Source organism: Callorhinchus milii, unplaced genomic scaffold (genome assembly GCF_018977255.1).
Source record: "Callorhinchus milii isolate IMCB2004 unplaced genomic scaffold, IMCB_Cmil_1.0 Scaffold11, whole genome shotgun sequence".
Taxonomy (NCBI): Eukaryota; Metazoa; Chordata; class Chondrichthyes; order Chimaeriformes; family Callorhinchidae; genus Callorhinchus; species Callorhinchus milii.
Genome location: NW_024704752.1, coordinates 10,998,881 through 11,024,079, shown reverse-complemented (window position 1 = coordinate 11,024,079; position 25,199 = coordinate 10,998,881). Strand labels below are relative to the sequence as shown.

General features: G+C 42.6%; 1 protein-coding gene and 1 non-coding gene across 2 annotated transcripts in view; one reads left to right on the top strand and one right to left on the bottom strand.

The window, feature by feature from the left end:
• The window catches only part of crocc2 (ciliary rootlet coiled-coil, rootletin family member 2), a 70,823-nt gene that overhangs the window by 4,931 nt on the left and 40,693 nt on the right, over positions 1–25,199 (top strand). The window contains exons 3-15 of the mRNA XM_042339307.1: positions 58–203; positions 10,523–10,702; positions 12,502–12,585; positions 13,239–13,345; positions 13,798–13,963; positions 14,618–14,724; positions 15,582–15,809; positions 16,189–16,285; positions 18,167–18,265; positions 18,443–18,694; positions 22,347–22,546; positions 24,076–24,258; positions 24,943–25,087. Of these exons, the coding sequence (XP_042195241.1) occupies positions 58–203; positions 10,523–10,702; positions 12,502–12,585; positions 13,239–13,345; positions 13,798–13,963; positions 14,618–14,724; positions 15,582–15,809; positions 16,189–16,285; positions 18,167–18,265; positions 18,443–18,694; positions 22,347–22,546; positions 24,076–24,258; positions 24,943–25,087 (1,994 nt within the window). The remainder of the gene's footprint in view (positions 1–57; positions 204–10,522; positions 10,703–12,501; positions 12,586–13,238; positions 13,346–13,797; positions 13,964–14,617; positions 14,725–15,581; positions 15,810–16,188; positions 16,286–18,166; positions 18,266–18,442; positions 18,695–22,346; positions 22,547–24,075; positions 24,259–24,942; positions 25,088–25,199) is intronic.
• Positions 15,425–15,496, bottom strand: trnav-cac. The gene has a single exon. It is a non-coding gene; the product is annotated as a tRNA-Val (tRNA).

Sequence of the window (25,199 nt, the reverse complement as noted above, 5' to 3'; positions counted from 1 at the left end):
GCCATCAGTAGACAGTGTCAGTTATCACTTTAACTCTCTTGTTTTCCAATTGACCAGTGCCACAGGACATGAGTTCCCTGGTGAGTCTTCGAGAAGAGAATCGTATGTTGCAGGAGGAACTGTCCCGCATGGAGGACCTGTTGGCACAGAGCCACGCTGAGCGAGACGAGCTTGCTATCAAGCAGTGTGCTGTCAGTGAACGGGTAAGGACTGGCACTGATGTCTCTGAGCTCAAGCCCTTGCCTTTAAAGATAACATTGGCTCAGAGACGACCTGTTTTCTTCAAATGAGCTGTTGAGAACCAATGCGCAATAAGGTGTAGTTAGATTCAAAATATGAATCCACATTTAAGCACGTTCAAATAAACGCCATTAGAACCAAACTGACCAGCAGTTTTTTACTTGAATCAGACGCAAAGAGTTTCATAGGTTTCAACTGACCCAAATTGTCCACTTTGGTCAGTGTTTGTTTGACTTTGCCTGATCCATTTGAACCCTCTTTTCCAGCCTCTCCCCTCCCCAAACAACACAACGCTCACATTGAATCCAATTTCTATATCTACATTCGTGTGTCGTATTGTTGAGGAGACGTGCAGCCTATCTGCTCCACTTTCTCCCTTTTTGCATCTCAAAAGACTTCGGTTTTAATTCAGAGAGGAGCAGAATTGGTGGTAATAATAAAAATAATAATCCTTGCTTTGGTATAACACCTTTTAAGATTATTGAGACATCTCCAAAGCGCTTCTCAGAATGTATTCGTGCTATGTTGGCCTGTATTCTGTCCTTAGCTCCTATCACTACGTGATATTCAAGTATTGTACCAATGAATCTATAGACAATCCAACCTTGCTTCAATCGGCTGATTCAGAACTGGTCATTTCAGAGTTGTATGTAACACATGTCTGCTGAACTATAGATGAGCAACTTTGAACAGTGTAAAGTTTAAGTGTGAAACTGAACTTGTCATTGCTGAACTTCACTGAAACAGGGGTGTCGTTCCCATCCATTGCCAGCTGGGGGCACTATTGCTGCACCTCATGCCGGTGCAGATTGCCTTGCAATTTGTTAAGTGTTCTGTTAAGTCTGAAACATCCAGCGAACAGTTTAACCCTGGATCACATGCCTCAGTATGAAACTTTCCTGTATAATTTCTGCAAGCTACTTCACTCTGCATCTCACTGTGCTGCGCATGTAACTATGCCTGTAGACTGGATTACTTCGGTGGCAGCGCAGTTCCTGAAAACCTTATGAACACAAACAAATGAATGTGCATGATATGTGCTGTGAACCTCCAAAACCCTTGGCTTCCTGAAGCCTTAGTTGGTGGAAGCCTTACAAACCAGAGAAGGTCCCAGGCGTTAACCCTAATCTTTCCTGAGGTTGCTGATCTTAGCCGGGACAGCAGTGGGTCCGCTGTGGCCAGTGACAGTGTTACTGGATCAGAAAGTGGGGCTATTTCAGCCAGGATACAGTGTAGTGTGTGCCAATGTTCCTGCACCTAGTGACCCTTACTTGTTTAAAGGCTGTTTGTGGGTCATGGCTGCGCTCAAATTGGCTGCTGCGTTTTGAGACATCCTCCCGATTATCATTTATTACAGGAAGATGAAAGTGTGAAGACAGGTTTATAATAATAATAATAATAATAATCCTTGCATTTGATATAGCGCTTTTCACGTCTTCTAGATGTCCCAAAGCGCTTCACAGAATATACTGTAAAGTTTGGACGCAAATGCGATTTCTCCCTTTATCCCTTCTCCCCACCCCCCCCACTCCCCCTTGTCCCCTCCTCTTCAACACTCAATGAGCCCAGGGAAAAAAAAAGAGTGTTTTGGGGAAGCGAGCTACCAGATATGGTTTGTACCAGTGGAGCTGTGTCTCAGTTTGAGTCAGTGGCATGGGAAGGGGAGCGAGTAAAATGTTTTTTTAAAAGCTTTTTAAAATGATCCTGGAGTGCAAGGGGACACTTTCAATAGAAACCCGTTAGACACACAAAGCAGAGTACCAGACCCCCGACTCTGTATTGACTGCAGTGCTCGCAGCCACAGTGTGGTTTAGTTTTGGTGAACCACTGGACTGTGTGTGCCATGTATCCTGTGTGTACACATTTTTCACATATCCCCCGCTCGTAGTGGCCGCAGAACTCTCACGGCATGTTTGAGGGGAAAGGGATGGGGAGGAGGTGGGGGTGGGGGGTGTTGGGGGGGTGGTGAGCTGGCGTGGAAAGAAAAGCGTATGGAACTGATTTTGTGTGGCAGCAGCAATACGGGGTGGAGGTACTGGTGTTTTCACAGATGTGCTGTATAAAAGGGAGGATTGTGAGGCGACCACTGCTGCAGTAAATTACCTGTGCTGGATGGGAGCGTTGCTGGCATACTCCAGGGGCCAAGGGACAAGTGAACCCATTGTGCAGCTGTGAATGTGAGCTATCAGCCCGAGGTGGAATGTCAAACACCCCTCCGTCACCTCCCCTGCCTGTCCTGTCAGAGACCCCCTCGACGACCCGTGTTCAGAGGGTAAGAGCTGAGGAAAAAGTCTGTACTCTGTGGTGGAGAAAGCAGAGGTCTGTGTGCAGCTTCGCAGCTCCTGAACCTTTTCTGTAAAGTAACTCTTTAAGGTCTGAGTACTCTGCGTATAAGAGATTAACACTGGCCTGTGGACTAATGAAAACCCAAGAATGGCACCTTTAAGGCCATCCATGGCCTTGCCCCCTCCTACCTCTCTGACCTGCTGACTCCCTACCAACCTGCCCGCTCCCTCTGTTCATCGGGCTCCAGGCTGCTCCATGTCTCCCGCCCGACTCGCCCTACCATCGGTGGCCGGACTTTCAGCCTCTCTGCCCCCACAGTCTGGAACTCCATCCCACAGTCCCTTCCTCTCGCTTCCTCCCTTGCCTCCTTCAAGGCTGGTCTCAAGACCCTTCTCTTCAACCGTGCCTTTGGTCTCCCTCCCACCTCTCTGCCTTCCCTCACCCCTACACCACCCCTCCCCTATGCTCGGGCCCCGACACCTGACCGTTCAGCGCTTTGGGACGTCCTCCCGACGTGAAAGGCGCTCTATAAATGTAATTTTGTTGTTGTTGTTGGCAGCGCACTCCTTCAGCTCCTGAGGAATTCAGAACAGTATTTACAGTAAACACTGTGAAATGACTGTGTTTACACCTGGAAATATCACGTCTGGCTCATTATAACACCCCTCCAATTATCTTCCCCCAGTGTTGTGTGCTTGCTTTTGTGAATAGCGTTAGGATGATCTTTAAGAAGAGCCAGCACAGGCATGATGGTGATTTAAATTTTGATGGTTTTATGTCAGTGTGTGTAACAGTTTCCCATACTAGATATTTTAGCATGTACCTCAGCTACTCTCGGATAAGTGCAGCATAGCCAGCTCTGAGGAATTCTCCTTCTCTGTCCCCAACAATCTGCCTTTGTTTTAAAACTCAGTGGAACAGTCCTATTGCGCCAAAATGACATTTTCAGCATCCGTGTGGCCTTGTGAGGTTACTCTTCAAGGGGAGTTTAATGATATGGGCGCTCAGCCTTTGACACACAAGAATTTCCAAAAGGAAATTGTATGCTCTCATTTGTATGTAGTGTTTGTATGCATCTCAGTCATAGTAATTGTGTGTTTGTGTGTGTGTATATATAAAAATATATAGCTACATACACACACAAGTATACTGGAAATGGTGTAGACCTCCTAGATATACCTTCCTGTGAAATGGTGCTCTACACAGCTTTTGACATCTCCCATGTCAGGTAATAGGTAATGGGTTCAACTGTGTCTGCTTTTTGCAGAGTTTCTCTTTTTATTTCCTTTTGTCTTGCTCCTCATCCCTCTGTTGTATTGACATTTTATGTTGAACAGACTCTGATGTAAGTTTCCAGCACTGATTGTGTTAATGTGCAGAGTGGAGTTCTGACAACCAAGCGTCACAGAGATGTCAGACAGTGCTAGGGGACTGCAAGCTGTCACTTGTTAATGTACTGGTTAGTCATTGCTGGACTCTTCTTGCATTCCTCATAGTAACCAGCTCAGTCCGAGTATTGGGGGGCTCGGGGGAGAGAGGAGAGCTTAGGACCAGCCCAGCCTCCTCACTTTCTCTGATGCCGTGGATGAGTAGGTTGGGAGATCAAGGACGGACATTTTCGTACAGAGTCAGAATGGATTCCCATTTAGACTTGAGACAATTCCTGACCATCCCATAATCCTGACAAGAATGGTTGGAGAATGAACAAGTCGTCAAGAGATACTGCAATGTAGATCACTTGTTTTGCCTGTACCTCCAGTCAGATAATTTTCACACTCCTGTGCTTCTCCAGAAGGCAACAATGTATATTTGAGTTATGGTTCTGCAGATGCCACTGGCTCTCCAGCATATTGGCCAAGCAGCCATTCTACATTTGTGGCTCTAAATAATGTATGTCAACAGGCTATGCAATGGAAGGCAGTCATCGCAACCAGACCCAATTCTGTCCTTGCCTTCCAGCTATATATGTGCACTTTCCAGCAAGAGTAGTCATAGGAGAGCAATAGAAGGAGGGGAGATGTGTGTAATTTTGCCCAATTCAAGCATCACCATCTTGGCTATAATGCTGCTTCACATGACAAGTAAAATTGCAGTGGAGACTATTTTTTCCGAGTCATAGGAAAATTAATTTTATGGGAAAGGCTTTTCCAGTGGCACATGCCAGTGAACAGCTGATGGCTGAAGTCAGCATATAGCTTTATCCAGACACTACTATCCTTCAAAACCACAGGGGGGAACCACGTCAAGAATCATCAACTAACTTCAAACAGATCATTTCTCAATTTAGCTCAGCTCAGATCCGTATCGAAGCAGAAAACAAATTGGATCTTCATGGTACTGAACATGCCATCACGATAACACAGCATAATTTTCCTTAACCACCGTTAAAAGTGTGTGCGGGTATGACGGGGTGGAGGGGGAGAGAGAGACACATACAAACAGACATGATTTCCATACCACTTAATTGCCTTGACGTCGCAGAGCTTTTAACGGGAGCCTGTGGACATCTGAAGAAGCCTGAATGCAAAGCTGAAGGTGGAAGGGTTAATAGGTGCTGTTTATTCATCAAACCTGGAGTTGAACTGTGCAAATATTGTCATATTTACTGCAACTGCCATGCTACAGCATTCCAACAGGACTAATAAGGGAAGCAAATTAATGACCTGAGAATCTTAATTGGACTTCAACGGGTGCCAGCAATCCGACTCCAGCCAAAGCTTTAGCCAGAGCCAAGCACAACTGCCAAGGTCCTTAAGAATAGTTGCAGTCTTAATAGAACAGCAAGGGACTCGCATGTCGGGCTATAATTTAAGGGACTGTGGTTGAAGTGTCCCTCTGGGCTTTGTGTGTTTCAACAGCCCAGACTCATTAGCACTGTTTAGGGTTTGATGGGAACATCTGTTGGCTTCCAGCCAGCTTTTGATTTTAAGCTTCTTTTAGGCTGACTGCAAAGGACGAGCAAGTAAGGAATTTGCCCAAAACTAACTGCAAAAGTCTCTTTTTTAAAAAATATATAATTTGTTTCTGTTTTCGTCAGCTCTGCTCATTAGTGCTTTCTTTGTGCTTTGGCCCAGAGAGACCTTTTCTCTCTCAGCATTGGCCCACGCTGTGAGTTCCTGATCTGGGCTAAGCAAGGTCAGGCGATTCTCAACAGGAACAAAAGGGAATTCAAGCAGTTCCTCCCCTGCTGTACTTGCGTAACTCCTAACAGCCAGGTACAGAGAAGTACTGGCAGAGAGATTCTACCAGATCAATTAAATACCTCCTTAAAAAACTTAAAACTATGAAGAAAAGGATTAGATGAAAATCTTGGGTAAATAAATGGCTGTACATCAAACCTGTGATACCTCGGGGTGGAGGGAGGGGTGTGAAACTCTACTGGTTGATAAAATTATCTGTCTTGCAGGTGTGTACTTAAAGTAGAGAAATCCCATCCCCATTATATAAGTATATTCTGCTAATGTGTGCCTCTACTCTCTGGGTGAATGGAGATGGTGTTGATGATGGATTTAATACCATTGGATGTCAACATGCCAATGTCATCACTTTACTTTGCTCTGGTATTCAATGATGGAGTCTATCACTTGCCAATCACTAGAAATCTATGTTGTAAACGGGATTTCTTATTGGAAAGATGCGTTATCGCCTATGGTTCAGTGAGGGTTGTGTTAGCCAGTAAGAGATTCACGTGGTGTAAACTCTTAACCTCCTCCTTTCCTGCTAGCATATCTGGGAGAGCAAACGTGAAAATGAAAAATGTAGGAAATAATTTGTAGCAGAAATGTAACATTTTTTTTCCTAGTTTCATGGAGAGCTCTCAACACCCAGAGAGGTTATATTCCAAACTGCACTCTGAAAAGTGCAAAAGTTTGATAAAGTATGTTGTAAAATATTAATTTTGCATAATAGATATTTTTGTATTGCAGCCAATGTTCAGTCAAATAATAAAAGGATTTCTTTCAAATCTTGAAGAAAATGTAAAGAACAAACTTTTCATCCTCTCAAAGACTTAGTTGTCGATTTCCTGCCAGGGTTCCTCACTGTACTCCTCTGTCAACAAAACACTGAATGGGGGGGAAGAATGAACTTCCCATCAGAAATATAAACAGCGAGTATATCCTGTGTTTCATCTGATTTTATAGCTTAAAATAATATACGATTAACTACTTGTTAAATTTGAAGGCGGCTCTTTAGGAATGAAGAACTCAGGCTCGAGCGTGGGAAGCAGCAGAGAGAGCCAAGAAAAATGATAGGAAGACACGTGAGATTGAGGGATAGAACCGTGAGGGATTTTGACAGGGATGTTTTTGCACAAGTGGAAACGTGCTGAATAAATAGTGAAAGATCTCGCCAGGGCACAAGGGTGAGCCACAACAGTCCTTTGACAAATTTGAAGTCTCAACAAAAATGAGTGTATCAAGGCATCTCTGCTCAGACCTGATGGTACTGTGGGCCAATGGTCATGATTCCTGCACCTCAAATGTTAGTGGAGATATTCTCTGAGTGCATTGGGTGCTTATCTCCAGTTGTACCTCTTTGATGGACTCTGGAATGCCATCTGCTGCTGTGGACCAAATGTGTGGAAAATTATACTGTGCATAACAAATACAAATGACCAGATTGCCTCAGTGGATCAGGAGTGTTATATGATGGAAGTGAATTAAATGGTACACTGGATTAGAAGTGCGTTTATCCTAATTCCACATATTACTAAATCACAAATCATTCCTGGATTGGCTATTGTATGGAGCAATATACCACCTCATTGGTAACTAAATATTCTTCGATTCTTGTTTCTTGTTAACTGTTGATACCGATAATGACACAATAATTGGCCTTAGTCTCCCTGTGCTAGGGAGTTGGGCGGAAAAAACAGCTTGTGTTTGTGAACATCTAGTAAGGACAGGTTGAAGTTCAGCTGAGATGCCCTCCCCCATAGTTGAATAACTCACTGTGCTCATGTTTGAAGGATAGTTACTTTGAACAAGGTATTGCAATGTTACTGTACCCTATTGTAAATAGCTGTATCCACAGATAGCTTGTGCATTGTTCTGAATCATTTGCTTGCATGGTACACTTATGCACTGAGGTCTGCTGCTATGCCTATGTCCTTCAAAATTGTTCTCAGCCAGATACTTACCTAATTCGATTTGAAGGAGTTAATCGATGCAGCATCCATTGCTTTTGTTTTAGAAACTGCTCCGCGTATCCATTACTCAATGGAAACAAAATCTTCTGATCTGTAGTACAGTTCATGGTTTTAATGGTAATTCTGTGCTTTCTAAGTTCTGTTCTCACCATCCAAATCAAAGAGCTTGCTTCCATCTGTGCTTGCCATTACTTAAAATCTTGTATCTTATCCCCATCAGATGTTCTTTTTCGCCCAATGCAAATATGTTCACCTCTGAGAAAGTCGTCATAAGTAAGAGCTGTAAATCTTGGAATCATCTTTGTTGCTTTTCTTCTGAACCCTCTCCAACACTTTAATTTCCTTTTTGAAGGCAGGGTGCATGCCTGAAGCAGCACACAAAATTCCATACGGGACCTTTACCAGTGACCTATATAAGGTTAGAATAACCTCTTTCAACTCAATCAGATGCCCTCAAGATTCAACCTTGTATTTGATTAAGTTTGTTGGCAGCTTCACCGTGCCTGGAAACCTTCAGTCAATGTCACAGTTACACCCAAATCCTTTTCCTTCTCCACACTGCTAATGGACTGCCCTTCCATTGCCAACCTTCAGAGCCAAAATCATCAGATTACATTTAAAATAATATCACACAAGAAACAACCAGAATTATAGTCAAATAAATCCTTTTCTTCAATCCGTTGCCAACTGACAGAGATCTCCAGCTGAAATAAAATGGTGTGCTGTGCCATGACTGGATATGATGTGAGTTTGCCCCCACAGCTTCTCACATGCCACATTTGCAATCCTCATACTGCCTTCAGTGGCAAAGATGCCTAAAGGTGCCTGTTAGTGGTGAGGTGCCACTCCAGGTCTGGGGAAGGTTAAAGCCAAGAGTTGGTCCCATTGCATTGTACTTTTAATGAAGAAGAAGAATCCTTATATTTGGTATAGCACCTTTCCTGTTGGGAAGATGCTTCAAAACGCTTCAAAGAACATACCGGTGGTGACTGTGTATTTTGTGGGCAAAAATGGCAAGGTAGAACAGAAGTGAATTCCTTAAAGGGGCTGCTTGTACTTTCTCACTAGGCCTGGTGGGATTGACTCAATAGGCTGAGGTTTTAGCACTGGAGCTGCTGGAGGTTAAGAGACATTTCAGTAGCTGTGAATTGCTGGGGTCTGGTTTTAATCTCTACAGGAACTAACTAAAGATTATTGCATTGATACTAAGCAGCTGATGCAGCAGAGTAATTACCCACAACCAGGAACCGTTTAACAATTAGAATAGTGGAGTCGATGCTGTGGGACCTTATTTGCTCACTGAGTGAAGATTAGACACCCAGAATGTTTGTTTTGAAGGACCCTGGTTAATAACACGCCACATCCCTCCCCTAGCACTCACACAGGGCTGGATTGTTGCACTCCCGGACCATGTGTTCCCTGTTAACAAGTACAACCTGTCTGTAGAGGATGAGTTTGGATTTGACTCAAACCCTCCCACCCCCACCTTAAGGGCCATGCAGAGTTTTTGTGGGGTTTTTTTTGTAGGAATTCTTGGCTTGCAAGCCAGTATTTCCTGTTTTGCAAACATTCAGCTAGAGCTGGTGGTTTGGTGTAATAGGTGAAGGATGAAAACCATGCTGGTGTTAAAACCAAATTATGTTTTCCAGATCGGTTCAAAATGCAGCCCTTGCTTAAGATTGAATACGTGAATATCTCAATTACTGGTTATCTTATGGCAATGCTTGTGAACCCTGGCTAATATTTTTACTTTCCATTGCTTTCCAGATGCAAATTGCAGTGTTTCTATCAATTGCCCATTTCAGATCAACTCACTTAGTATACAGCTGCTGGTCTGCTCATGGTCAAGAGGGCAGGGGACTCAGGCTTTAAATAGTCCTCGGGCTTTAAATAGTCCTCGGGCTCCAATACAACGAATTCAAGGCTTGCAAAACACCTTTGCCACTACGCATACCATAGAGTGGAGACTAAACCTCTCCAAAACGTTAGAAGCAGAGTAAAGTTTCTACTCTGACCTAGGAGTTGCCTGCATCAGTGTGACACTATCATCAGCTCTGTAGTGGCCTCTCTGAGTGAGATTGCAGTTTGTTGTGGGGGTTTGATCAACAGGTGGGCAAGGATTGCTTCAAAACAACAGAGATGAAAGGGCAGCACGCTCTGTACCAACAGTAAATCCTTCAGCTTTCTAGGGAAAGGGTCCAGAAAGCATGCAGGCAGTGAGCACTGAGTGTGTATGTGTGAATAATCACTCGTGTCTGGTATGGCTCATATGTCTTGACTTTACCTGATTTGCAGAAGTAGAATTTTTGCAGATGTAGAGAGCACACTGGTTAATGAAAACTGTTCACTCCTCCTCTCTTGCCCACAGTATGTAGCTTCAGTATGTACAACATGTAGTTAATGTACATCTACATGACAAACCAGGTGAAAGGCAAGGGTTCACCTGCAAGTGTACCTCCTGAATGTCTCAGTTGTGGTATTGGTGATTATTACCAGGCTGAACTTGATATATCTTCTGATTTCAGTGATGCTGCACCATTTAAATGGTCAGCGATGAATTTACAATCGAGAAAGCTGGTGAATCAGATTTCCAACCTCAGTCCTCTATGTAGATGTCCCCCCCATAGTACTCCACTAAGGCCACTGTACTTGCCATTTGAGCATTATGTTAGAAACGAGGGTCATGCTCTGTGCAGATAAATTCAGAAAGATAAATCTTAAATATCACCCTGTGATGTAAAATTGAGATGTACACACTGCGCCGCTGAGAGCCCTTCTTTTGTAGTCATTGGACCCAATCAGTTTCTGTGTCTTTTCTTCCCTCCCTTTTCCTCCCCCAACCCCAAGTTGGAGAAGATATTGAAGCTTGAAGTCTCTGAGAGGGAGCAAGAGGCATCCGAAACGAAGACTGTGTCAGATGTCCGGCGTCAGTTTGAGGATGAAGAGAGAGTGTATAAGAGAAAGCTTCAGGCCTATCAAGATGGGCAGCAAAGGCAGGCTCAACTTGTACAGAAACTCCAAGCCAAGGTAGGAAGAAAGTCGCCTCCAAGGATTGTAGACACGTGGTGTGTCCATAACCAAGGTTTTTGGTATAAGCTTGTGAGGACAGGTTACATGCAAGTTCTGCAGTATTTGGGGGCTATGGAACTAGAGGTCTTCTGCTGGGCTGCCTTCTCTGTTGACGAGTGAGGAGGTTGGCTTTGTTCCATGTCGACTCTCAGGATGAAGCTAGGCCTCCTTTGGCCTCCTTTGTTGGTCCAGTGAGTCTTTTCCCAGCCTCTGCTGCCAGTTTATTTTTCTGATGGGAACCATCTGAAAGTAAAATGTCTTAATTGGAATTGAAAGTCAGAAAGGGTCCAAATAATCATCACTACAGATGAGATTGCCAGCTCTATAAGTGCCAACACTTTGATTGCTGTGTTGCCAAGAGGCTCCCCTGACCACACCTTGGCATCAAAGCACTTTCTCTGGGTATGATATGGTGCCTGTTTTTCCAATTATTGAGTTAGTACTCCATTGCAGTTCCAATTTAAAATAGCATAAACATTTGACGGAAGCCAAAATGCTTCAAACAATTCTTTTGTTCAACAAGTGGTCATTACATCAGGCTCACTTAACGTTTGAAGGTAACTTAGTTTATCCCAGTTTCATCCAATTTAATCCAAAAGAATCTTTGTTAAGTCACCATTTGATGCTGTCAAAATTCTGCTGAGGGTTGAAGGCTGTTCTTTAACAATAAGCTCTTGTGCAGTTTCTGCGAGTGAGATCCAGGCCAAAGCTGGGGGTTGCTGCCCTGTTACAGAAACCCGTCCGCATTGGGAACTGTAGAAAAGCAAGAATGAATGGTTTATGAGTCGGGAATTTGTCAACGACTTCTGGCCAAAAGGTGTTCTGCAAGGCATAGGGTGGGTTACAGTCAACAGTAATCCTCAGCAATCATACTGTAGATTAACATATAGACTATCCTAGGATACATGAAATACTGCAGTGCATTCTCTGGAATACATCAATGATATAGTACTTCACAAAGCATTCTTTGCAATACACAGCATAACATATTGGATGTTAAACAACTTCAGTGTATGAGTCAGGGATTCTAGTTGTGTATGTGTGTATATTATATTTTTTATATATGTATACATATTGACCTATCACATCTGCGCTGGTGCTAGTTACCCCACTAGATGAATCTGCTCCAATCAAAGGAAAGTAAAGAGATGCAATTCGTGTCTGACCTCGGAGGTGTCTCGAAAAAAGGAAAATGAATTGGAGCTCTGTTTAGATGGAGAAACTTGTGTAAATGCAGACCTGGTGTGGGCAGAGGTCTGATGTAAACACAGATGGACCAAACCACATCCCAGTCATTCCCAATGGAATTCGTAAACCAAGCACAAGTTAAAAGCAAAAATCCTGACCCCAGCAGAAATGGATTGAATTATTCAGTCAACCGCTAAAGTCATCAAGGGAGCAGCTCAGCTACTTTTATTTCAAAGGAGCAGGAGTTCCTTGTAGACCATTCAGCCACTCAAGCCTGTTGTGCCATTCTATTAGATCATGGCTAAGTTGAGAGAGTTGTTATTTTTGTGGAGCTATTTGTGGGACTCTGTTGTGTGCAATTGGCTGCCAGGTTTCGCCCACAAAATATAGTCAATTCACTTTACAGTATATTCTGCAAAGTGCTTTGAGATGTCTCAAAGACATGATAAGGTTTTGTATCAAATACAAGCATTATTATTCTTTGAGTGGGTTTTCTTGTGTTTTGTGCAATTTTTGAATGTCAGAGCAGAGGTTGAGAGTCTATGCTTATGTCCTTTGGTCCTTTTCAGGTTCTGCAGTACAAGAAACGTTGTGGTGAGCTGGAACAGCAGATCCTTGAAAAAACCTCCGAGTCAGAACAGTTCAAACTCTCAGTGAGTTGACTGACTATCTCTTCATGTACATAGAGGCTAATCTTAGACCTTTGCCATTCTGAGGGTGGGGAGAGAAACAGGATGCAGCAAATCTGCAAGAACATGATTGACAGGGTAGTGACCTACCGCCCAGTAGTCAGTTTGCACTGTGCAGCTTTTTACCTTAGCAGTTGGCTTTGCTCAGAGTTATGGTCTATTAAGTGATAGTACAGCACATCTCTGCTGAAAGAAAACAAGTGAGCGTGTGCTGAGAATTGGGGAGAAAAAGAGAATGTGAGAACAATGAGATTGGAACAAGAGTACAGGGAGCTTTACCTGTGCTGTACTTGACCTGGATCAGTGTCAAAAGAGCTTTCCCTCACAGTTAACCCACAATAGAGTCTAGCGGATGTTTCACAGTCATATCTTACCCAGTCACAGTGATCTACGGTTTCGGAGTTTCAATTATTCATAAGTGGAGTCGGTCCTAAACACCATTGGTGGCTGCATTTTCAGCCACTACGTCCCAAAACTCTGAAACACTCTTCCTCTATTCCCCTGCCTTGCACCCTCCTTCCCTATCTTCAGGTAGTGCATGAGGGGCGCTTTAAAAAATGCAAGTTGTTGTTGCTTCAACATTTGCTACTCCCAACGGGAAATCTTGTTCGTTTCAGTTACAGACGCGCTTGGAGACAACAGAGTCTCGCCTGAGGAGAACAGAACATGAGCATAACACTGACCTGGAGAATGCCCTCATTCGCCTGGAGGAGGAACAACAGAGGCTAGTGATGTTCTGTTGTCTTAATCACAAGGGAGATTTGGATGAAGAAAGCCCTAAGGCTCATTTGATTTTAATTTTTCCAAAATGCCAACTGTACTCTCATCCCATTACAGGATCAAATTATTTCTTAAATGAGTCCAAGTGTTCTGGTCTCGACCACCCATCCATTAATCCAATCCAGCTGCTAATTATCTTTTGTGTAAAGAAATAGTTATTTATATCTTTCTTCCTCTGGGGCTCAGCTTTATTGCTCTTATCTGACTCTAAAACTTCGTCAGCTCCATTATGCTGTGGTCATCCTTGTATTGTAGCAAGCCAGAACTGTAAGCAGTATGCCAACGTTTTCATTGAATTTTGATTCGGATTTCCAAGTAGCAAGAATTAGAAGATGATCCAGTGTCTGGGAGCGGAAGTCAGTTCAGAGTTGAACAGGTTTAACTTCTCTGGCACAGGAGTAGCAGTCTGACTCAGGTCAACGCCATGCTCCGTGAGCAACTCGACCAGGCTAACTCGGCCAATCAGAGACTCAGTGAGGATGTCCACAAAGTGACGACTGAGTATGCCAAAGCTCGGGACGAACTGGAGCAGAGAGAAATGAAGTGGCGTCGGGAGCAAGAGGTGAGTCTATTCTAGCCCCTTCTCTCCCAGGGAGGTGAAATTTACATTGTGTCTTTAAGAATATCAGTTCAGTGAAACTGAACGCTTTCTACTTTCCACAGAATCTCACCAAGCATTTTAATGGTGACATAAGGGAGTTATTCTAATAATAATAATAATGTAATCTAGAATGTTGAAATGTCTCAAAACGCTTAGCAGGTAACTGCTGTCGAGAGACTGGATATTTGTAGGGATTCTCTGCTTATTAAATTTGACCCGGCTTGTTTGTGGGCAATTGCAATGCGAATTTCCCATTATAAGTACTCAGCACTAAATTGGTAAATATACCGCAAAGTGGAGAATAACCTCAGAGGGTCGGTGTGTCAATGTCGCCTTCAAATTATCTGGAAAGAATTTATAGAGTAAAATCAGCATTTTAGTTCATCATCCGTTGAACTTCCTGCTTTTTCAATTTGGGAATTCTAACTTTGAAATCATGAGATGATCCCTTTAAAGGGTTATTGAACATCAATCTTTGTAAAGTCACCGTAACAGGATACAGAAGTCAATTTGACCTGCTCATAAACTGATCTGAAGTGAGTGGTGATGTGAAACACTTTTGTCAAGCACTGGAGATTCTTGTGAGTTCTTTATTGTTTTTTTTTGCTGATTCAGGCGTACAGCTCACATCTCTGTAATGAACACAGTCGGCTGCTGGTGCTATGGCGTCAGGTGGCTGTGATCCGCAGTGATTTCACTGAGCTGAGAAGTGAGACTGAAAGGTAAGTACCACCGCTTGGGTATAGGATTCAGGATTGGGGTTAATGAAAACAATGCCGCCCATTCAACTGCCTGATGAAGTGGATACTCCTATCTTCATCTCTTAAAGGAGTTAACTTCCTTCACCTTTGTCTCTTTAAAACCAACGTATTCAAAGGAAAGGCTAAATAGCCCACTGGGTCAGTCTGTTCACTTAACCGCTTACCTTCTTTGTTAGCAGTACACTTGATTCTGTGTAATATAATGTTATATGCTACACATGTAGCATATAACATATATATGTATATCCATCAATATCAGAGGTGCCTAACAGCATATCACACTACTGCACTAATCCCACTCTATTGTGTACTTCACCCAAACCCTGCTTGGAGAAAGTTCTAAATCAATACTCCCTGATCCCCAAAGGTGATTCAGTAAAAACTCCAAAATATCCACCAATCGTCCCCTAACCACAATCATTCATCTTGGGTTGTTGTCATAATAATAATAATAATAATCCTTGAATTATTGAATCTTCTAGATGTCTCAAAATGCTTCACAGAATATACTGTAAAGTGAATTGACTGCATTTTTTGTGGGCGATACGCGGCAGCCAATTGCGCACAGCACAAACAGTCGTGGATTGAAGTGATCAAACTATTATTGTTTTTTTGAGGGATTATTATCAGGCATGTGGAGTTAGAAAACTTGCCCAAGGATTCGCCCTGCTGGGAATCGAACCCAGGTCTCTCGCTTGTGAGGCGAGTGCTCTAACCACTGAGCTACAGGACTCCATTGATACACAGATTGCAGACAGTTTCTCTGTGTAAAGTAGTATCAATGTAATCAAGAGCTATCATGTCTTCGTTCCTCCTAGGGGTCTTGTTGAGGTTAAGGGGACTGTCTCTAGGACGATGCGTCGCATGCAGACTGCCTGCCTGAACCTGGACTCAAACCTGCGACTGTCTCAGACAAGTGCCACGTCTACACTGGAGAAACAAACGGCTCAGAGAGTACATGTTGAACAGCAGCTCCGGGAGAAGGTCAAAGAGATGATTCAGCTGCAGTGCAAGTGCGATACGGAAAAGGCTGAGCTCCATTCAAGGCAGGTAGCCTGATCTGTGCCTGGAGATCTACAGCAGCTCAATTGGCATCTAAAAGAGAAACACAAGTTAAACACTTCATCGGATTACACGTCCGTATGAACAGTTTCAGGTACGAACCTACTCGGATCTCAGATGCTTCAGAAGCCATCTGCGGAGATGTTTGTCCTAAACGTTAGGTTAGTGTTCCTCTTCCAACAGCAATCTTTAGTGCCTCAGAGTGCTGCAAGCTTGATTGAGTTGCTGTGGATATTTCAAAATTCCAGCATTTCGTTTTTGTTATTGTTTTAATCTCCAGGGATGGATTTTTATTTTTATTCCTGACGTTCAGTGAATTGAAGAATTAACAGCATGACCAATTCATTATGTGTTCTGTTTTAGGATCGATGAGCTGTCTGCTGCAGTGGAGAGACTGAGGGTGCAGAATGCTGAGAAGGAGAGGAACATTGCTGTACTGAACCACACACTGGAGAAGCTGGTGAGAGAACTTTGCGGCCAAAGTTTAATTAATGCCTGTCAAGAGGGACATAACCTCAGTCATTGTCCAAGAAAGATAGGTCAGAATCTCTGAACAGAGAGGGACCAAATCAGCTATGTTTCCTGCTTCTAATAATCATCCAGTCATTGTTCTAGTAAGTCCAAGTGATGATAAGACGTGTTTGGGTTCGGTCACAATACGAACCATTGATTGCCACTGACAGCCCAGCCTCACACATGAATAACAGCAACTCAGTTGAGCTAGACGTCTGAAGGCAGCAAATCAGAAAATGAAAAATAAGAGGGTGGTTGAACACAAGACAGAAAGGTTATTCTAGTTGACACTGCACTATTTCCTCTGGATAGTTCGTCTGCCATTCTCAGACGCTCGCCAGCTAGTGCACTCGCCCACTATATGCAAGTATAAATCAAAGACAATAAAATCATTTCAAAGGCCTTGTCGAACTGATTCTACTCAGTCCTGGCAGAGTGCTTAGGATCAGCAGTGTGTCAGCAACAGCTGCACAGCTTCATTTGGACATGTGTGAGTTGGGACAGGAAAGAGTGAGGAGCTCAGATCTTCGCGTTCATGCTGTCAAGACTTCTCAGGTTTTCATAATGAAGTTTTGTTGTGTCTAAAAATATACTATTTCCTCAACCTGAGGGAAGGGGGATATCTTAAGAAACTTATGATCAAAGCTAGAGTGGTACAGATAGTGGAGCAATTTAAAAAACCCAGCGCAGTGTTCAGTTTCCAGAGTGATGTGCATCAAAGTACATTGTTTCTTTGTAAACCAGAACAAGCAATTTGTCCGAGGACTTGCCAGGTCTGTGGGATCAATCCTACCCCACAGACTGATTCTCATATTTACATGTGTTTTTTGGAAGATTTCCTGATGAAATTGCCAAATGTTATAGACCTTTAGGAAGGATGGAATTGCAAAACAAGGCTGTACTGTACATTCCAATAAAAGAAGTGGATTAAATTGGAAAAATTCAGTCACATCCGTGTCTTGACTGCTATTCATCCCATATTTAAAAAAACTGATTGAGCAAGAGTAATCATCACATTCGCACACAGCTGCTGTGAAACTAACTTTTGCAAACAGTAACTTCTAGCATTGAGCATTGCTCTTTGTGGTCAGTGTTAATTACTCTTAATACTGCTCAGTAACTGGAAAGCCTGGGTATCGTGCTATGAGCTTGTGCACATATCAGGCACAGGCTGATACACCTTGATCACAGCACACTATTTACGGGTGAACCTGCATGTCTCTGTGAGTAATACAGACTGCCCAATGATCCAACTGCAAGTTGACCTTTTCACTCACTGTGCTTTCTTGTCATTTGCATCTGTCATGGGCTTGTAGTATAGTGTAGACGACGCTTATTGTGGGATTTCTTCTTATGGTTGAGTTTTTCATCTTTTTACTACTGTTGCCATTAAGAACTATCATTAGAACTAGAAAGAACTCTAATCATAAGATGTACCACATCTGATGCCATACTTGAAAATACATCCAGAGACTGAGGCTAATAACTGTTTTCTCTTGAAATATTGAATATTGCAACATGACAAAGTGTTTCTGTGGGTGGAATGAAATGAAATGGGCTCCATGTATGGTTTATATTGCCATTGATTTTATACCTGAATGACCGGGTTTAAAAATAAAAAGTTCCATTATGTTTGACTTTTTTCCTCTGTCCTGTGTTCCATTTTATGTGTGAGGTTGGATGTTACTCCTCTTTTTTATCTCTGTCACTTCTTCTCTGTTCCCTTTGAAACACGTACACACAGTAGTTGGAAGCAGAAACGTTCCACCGCATTAACTGTTGACAGAGTGCTAATTCTAATGCTGGCAGCATGTTTATCTGACTGTAGGAGTCCAGCAAACTTGAAAGTACAAGTGAATCCTCAGCAGCCGAAGGACTCAGGACTGAGGTGGAAACCCTCTACCAGGCCTTGCACAATATTGCTCAGGTACATTATAAACCGGCTTTTTATTTGGTTCTACGGTCAGTACTCATATTGAAGATGGGAATAGAGTGTCCATTCAAAATAAGGATGTGTAATATGATTAACAGCAGCGTTTTCAAGATGTAAGCTCAGAAGCAGGTCCACTCCACAGTGACGAGTTTGGGGTCCTTTCTTTCTCAGGTTGTTCTGGCCGACGCGGAGTCTGCAGGCAATCTTTCTGGGGAAGCAAGTGGTGATGGAAACGAGAGCAGCTCTGGAAGACTGGGCTCGCCCCTGCTGTCGGGGTCCCCTCTCCTACGCACACCTTCCCCCCACAGACGCCCCTCACCCACTCGCACCCGGTCACCTCTGCGCAGCATGTCTCCCTCTTTCAGTGATTCCACACTTTCCGCCGTGCAGTCGGCTCTCCAGAAACGATGGCTCCAAGTACAGGTAAACAAACCCTCCACCAATGCAGCAAACGAGGAAGATTTGACACGGAGGTGGATTTTACTTTGGGAAGATGGTGAGGAGGGGAGTGGGGAGGTTAACAATGTCAATTTGCATGTTGGGAAGCTGATAGGGTGGATATTCTGGAAGAACATGATTTACCTGAAGCTGTCTTGTGATTTTGTAAAGATCGAGATATGGTTACCTCAACTCATTCCTTCGTCAATCTGCTCTTATCTGTCAGTTTCCCTGGGTTTGTGACATCCATGGACTGCTCAGAAAACTACTATTATGCAATTCCTTTCCACCTCCAGCCAACTTTGTCGGCAGCAATTTATAGAGACGTTTATACACTTAGGTCGGATGGGCTGCAGAGATTTGAAACTGAGTAAGGCTTGAAAATCTTTGACATGCTCAGTGACCCTAGTTGATAATTTTTTTAAAAAATTTGCGCAACAATTCTGTGAACTCTGTCCAACTGGGTTGAAGAAAATATGTTTGAAGTTCTCTGCTAGTGAGTTGTCTCTAATGAGCCAGAAATAGTTTTAACCACTTTGCTGCTGAAGCACCTTGAGTGCCACCAGACTTGAACAGTTTTGCTGGTACATGAAATTGTGTAGATGAGGGATCACAGGGCCTGGGAATGGAATTTTATTTGCAATTAGTTACATATCATGGGTTCCTCGGTACAATTGAGAACGGCCTGATGGAATGCAATATCCTTCACTGCAACCCATGCATCACCCTTGCTCACTACCTCTTGGGATCAGAGGCTTCTGTGTTCAAATGCCAGTAGGTCCATTCAGCTTTTTCCTTTTGAAATTGATTAAAATGAGTCCCAAATTTATCCTCCTGTGTGAAATGTTATGATAAATTTGGGACTGTAACTCAGTTTCTCAGAGAGTTTACATCGAGTCAGCTTATGAATTGGAGATGCTTTCACACAGATTCAGGCATGTTATTCTGCTGTTTACAGAAGAGCTACGAGTGAGGGTTCATCTTTCAAATTTTTTGCAAGATCTTGTTTAGTAAAGTCTATTTGGTCTTTTGTATGAAATCTTTGATGTGGTGTCAGATGTTTGATTTAGTTCAAAGCTGAGCCACAGATACAACTCTTTCTGATTCATTTCCAAGCCTGAACGACTAGTCGTTCATTGCATTTTTCTGACAGTGGCAAAGGTCGGATTTTAAATAACCATTTAACTAGTCATGTTTTTGGTCCTGATTGGAGACTTAATTCAAAACTTTCCAGACAGGACTGACTTTTGATTTGTTAGCTGGATGGCTGACGTGTGTAAAATCTTCTTGGCACGCTTACCAGTCTCCAGTCTAGCTCCTGAGAACTCAAAGAAGCAGAATTTCTGATTGCCACTACTTCAGTATAGTTTCCCATCCACACCCACACACATTTGTTTGTTACCAATGAAGCAGGTTTGCATGTTGAAGCCAGTGTGCATGTTGTAATACCACTGAAATATAACCAGCTAAAACCATGGAGAATTGAGAAACAACCTACTGCTTATCCATCTGGCATACCCTACCCATTAATCTTGGCTTACAGGGATATCAAATGGCCAGTATCTTTCAGTGACGTTTAAGGCTGGTCAATCCTGGAGGGCAGTGGAGCTGACGGGCTTAGTTTTCAGATCATCGTGTCCACCACAGGGAGTTGTCTCAGTTTCACTCTCCTTTTGCCATGGAGCCTGCTTGTCACTAAAGAGATCCACCTCATTTCCCCAGGAGGATAGTTTCTGGCACCAGTTTGAAGATTAGAGTGTCGCAAAGTATGGATTGGTTTAGTGTAGATCAAGAGAATGACGAATATGTATTTATGAATTCTGATTTGTGAGTTCATATTACGTCTGGCATTGGGATTGATGGAGACTCCCCAGTGGACCAAATGCGTTAATACAAGACAAATTCTGGGGGGAAATCAATGATGGTATGAGGTTTTTGAAAGGAAAATTACCTTCTCAGAAGAATTGCACCCTTTTCAGCAGACCACAGGCAGCCTGACTCATTGAACAGACAGCTCCTTCCAGACCACTAGTGAGCACTGCATAGACAGCTTCCTCTGAGTCTAAACTGTTGGGATTGTTGTTAATAGCTTATGAATCAGGCATATTCTGTCTGAAACTCCTCCGTAGGTACACATTTTAAGCTGAATTTCTGAAACATTGACTATAGTGTGAGCCTGTTAGTGTGATGTGGAGGGTAACTTTCACAGCGCTCAGTCAGCAATTGGTGAGGCACTCCAGTGCCATTTCAGCACATTAACTCCTGGAACAAAGGGGTTCAGCTATGAGAGGGCTGGGTGTAAACTTGGGTTATTTTCCCCAGAGTTGAGGATAAATGGTGATCTGATAAAGGTTTGTAAAATATAAAGAGAATTGACAAACTAAACAGTGCTATCCACATATATTCTCTTTCCAGCATGGAATTACTGAACAGCAATCAGTTACATGAAATCTCTGTTATAGTTCCTCTAGCCAAGCATTGCTAAGGCTAAGTGCAGCAAGCTTATATTGGCTAACTCCCCACAGACTGGGATTTTCTAGGGGTTTACTCAGGCAGTTTACAGAATCAGTATTGTTGTTTCATTTGCAGTAGCTCAAGTGCACCACAACAGATACACAAAACACTCTCATGAATGGACTTGGTCTTTGCTAAAGCTCACAAAGTCTGGAGTGGTTGGAGGGTTAAAAAAAAATGCTGTGCAATAACTCTGATTTTCAATAGGTTTCAAATTCAGCTCAAATGAACTGTAAGCGTTGGGCCTCTCCAGCTTACCCTTTACCTGTCAGCCATGTCACGGAACAGAATGAGTTATTTGAGCAGCTGCTTTGATCAAGACCGTCCTGCTTTATGTATTTAATACACACCAGCTCACTTGCACTGCCCGTTCTGTTTAATGTATTTAATGCACAACAACCCGCTTGCTCTGCAAGCTGCAGTTCGTAAAACAGAGTGAACACTATCTCCAATATTGTACTTGAATGTTTGAGGCACAGTGACTGTATCTTTAACAAGTTACTGGATTAGAAAATAGCAACTTCAGGTTGCAGAATGATAATAAAGTGGAGCTGACAACCAGTTAGTTATTGCCCAAATGCCTTTTATTAATCTGATCTTAAAATGAGGCCTTTACTGAGGTCAGGCATAGTGAGTTTTCCAAAGAAGCTACCCTGAGGAATTTTAGTTAAAGAAATAGACAAAAGGATGTTAAAGTTAATGAGAATTCTTCTTAACCACAGTGTTTGACTTTTAAAAAGATAAAGTCCGACGAGCAGGACTTTATATTTAGTTAACAAATGGATGGGTTTCAATGGGGGTGTAAACTACTATGTGATAAGGAAGGGTGTCTTCATCCTCCAAGGTCTCTCCGCACCCTACCTGCAATCTTCTCGACCCCTACGTTCCTATCCATTATTGGAAGCCAAGACATATGTCATATGGAACTTTCTTAGACAACCGTTTTGCCTTGATACCTATCTCCCTGCCTTCAGAAATACCCTTTAAAAAGCTATCTCTTCAATCATTGTTATTCCATTGTCTGGCAGTGCACCACTAAATCAGTCAAGTTGTTGCTGAAGACAGTTTATTTGAACCAGTTTGTGCTCAACTGATGTGCACGATTAAATGTAATGTCCTTCAGGAGTTCCGAGTGAAACTTGAGGCTATTCAGGATGTGGCCAGCTCACTGAGGAAGCAGCTGGGAGACAGTGAGAGCGAACGAAGACTCCAGGAGCAGAAGATACTGAATCTGAAGGAGGAAGCTGAGGATTCAAAGCGAGCCAAGGAAGATGCTAAAAGGGATGCTCTCCGCTACAAATCCTCGCTGGAAATCATTGGAAGGTGCGATTTGCAATCTACTTGAATAAAGCAAATCTCACCTGGCATTTAGGGACAACTATACGTTGAGGTGATCCTTCTTAAATGAAGAGACTTAAAGGGTTTTTAAAGGGTTAAGGAACTAGAGATACTGGAAAAGGTTGCATTGATCAACCACCCTTAGCAGCCCAACAAAGACTGAAGCACCTATACTGCTCTGTGTAGTAATGTTATGGATGCCTGGAGTGGCATATTTCACCCTCTGAGCATGACTGAGTTTATGCATTTGAATCCAAAATTTGAACTAGACCAAGATTGAAGTAACCCCAAAGTTGTCTCTGGTGGCTCACAAATAAAATGGACCATTTTGATCCCAAGGGGAAATGGGCTTGGATATTTCCAATGCATTGCAACTCCCCCCCACCTCACTTCAGTCAGCTGTGTGAAACGCTTTGAGGCATCCTCCCAACATGAAAGGCGTAATATCAATGTAAATTGTAATTGCAATATGTAAGACCATTTCTTCCCTCATCAAATCAGTGGAAATGGATTTAAATGAAATAATGTATTAATTCTATAACAAAAAAATTGTTACTTTGATCATTGTAGTGAGTGAAGGAAATGGTTCCCGAGGGTTCTGTAACGTAGAGTGTATTAACATGGGTGAGAGTGCAATAACTTAATAGAGGATTACAATTCAGGCTGTATTTCCTCCCAATTGGTAATGACAAATCACAGTAAAATAAATCTTCTGGGAGATGGGTGTTGTATTGGATTAAGTATGTTGGCTCTTTGCCTCTGGGACCCGAGTTTGAATCCATCGCAGATTGATATATTGAGAATATTTCATGCATTTTTGGCTACAAGGCTGTTTGAATATTCTTAACCCGTTCCTTGTAGCTATAAACTACCCACACAAAAATGTCCTTAACTCAGCACTAAATTGGCATATGTACTTAAAGAGGCCATTCCTGCATTTGGGGGTTGGAGCAGTGCTAGGACTCTCCTTCTGAGATTTGGGCGGAATAGAAGGAGTTTTGCTCTACATATAACCAGACTACACTTGATCTGCAAATGCTTGATACTGAGAATGGGTGTTCACGATGGAGAAAATGTTCAATTTATTTCAACTAGAAATCAAAAGTCATCACAAAAGTTGGGGGAAAAAAATAAGTTTGACAGAGTGTCTGGCATAGTCTAAGACCAAACTTGGTAAGCTTGGTGTCTCTTTGTTTATGTTTCCCCAGAGAGCAATTTAATAATATTCAAAGAGTTCTGTACAGCTCTCCCCTTTTTTTAATCACCACCATCTCTGGTACATAAGAACTGCAGCTTTCATTGTAATATATTCTCATTACAAAGCTCCCTCTTAGATTCACTGTTTTTCTGGCCAACAATATATAGTCAACCAAACCTGGCTGTCCTCATTCATTCCATTTAATATGTGATGTACGTCACTTGTACAATTAATGACAGCTTAAACGTGCCAATAAAATCCATTCAAAAGATTACTTTCTGTTTTATGTGTATGTGATCCCTTTACTCTTATTCAGTGAGAAGGGTAACTTGGAGAAGCTGGCACACTCTCTAAACCAGCAGATTGATAACCTGCAGCAGGACGTGGAACATCTGAAAGCTATGAATGGAGACCTCCAGAGGCAGCACCAACATTTGGAAGATGAGAAGGAGGAAGTGAACAAAGACAAAGAGCGAGCCAAGAAAGAAATTGAAAGAAGGTGAGCTGGACAGCATGGGGTATCCAAACACCTGTTTGTTCAGCATTACACTAAATGGTTGAAATAGTGAGCACTGACTGAATAGAAGTGGAAAGGTTGGTTGGTTCTGTTAGTTCCGTTAGTTGGAGGAATGACGTAGGGATGTAGGAAAGGGGGCAATTTAGGATATAGTAAATAGGATGAGATGGTAGTGTGAGCTTAGTGCATCTGAAGTCTGGAGGAGGTGGATCAGGTCACAGAGAGACAGGAGAGCAGAAGCAGATGAGCAAAGGAAGGAAATAGTAAATCAGAAATGTTTCAAGCAAGACATTTTGAAACTCACTTTATTATTTATTTTACTCCTGACGAGACCCTTTTCTCAAGGTATGTTTGAGTTTAATGCTGTATGTTCTACTCTTGTGTATAAACCAGATAGGCATCTTTTTGTGGGCTACATTTTATGTATCATCTTCCAGGTGTGTGACAATATGATGAGTCCTACTCTCTCTCATGTAATAATAATCCTTGCATTTCATATAGCGCCTTAACATGTTTTTCAGTATTTCTCACAGCACTTCACAGAATATGCTGTAAAGTGAATTGATTGTATATTTTGTGGGTGAAACTATGTAGTAGGTAAATAGGAATGTGCCTGCAGGGTTTTTTTTAATGTAGATTGGTTTATTAGCTCTTGCACTTTTACAGGCAGAAGGCTTTAGAAATGATGGAAATGGAGAACTCTGCCCTGAAGAAGGAATTGGTTGGGTTGAAAGAAACCTTGAACAAAGCCACACTGGAGAAGGAAGTGCTGGAGAGTGAGAAAGCAGGCTTGACTGAGGCTCTCACCAAGGTATGTAATATGTGGGTCTGTCGAGAAAATCACAGACGCACAGAGCAGTTTGTTTTGTTCTTTTGCCTGAGTTGTGGGCACAGTGTCTGCCTGTAGGATAATGTTTCTCTCT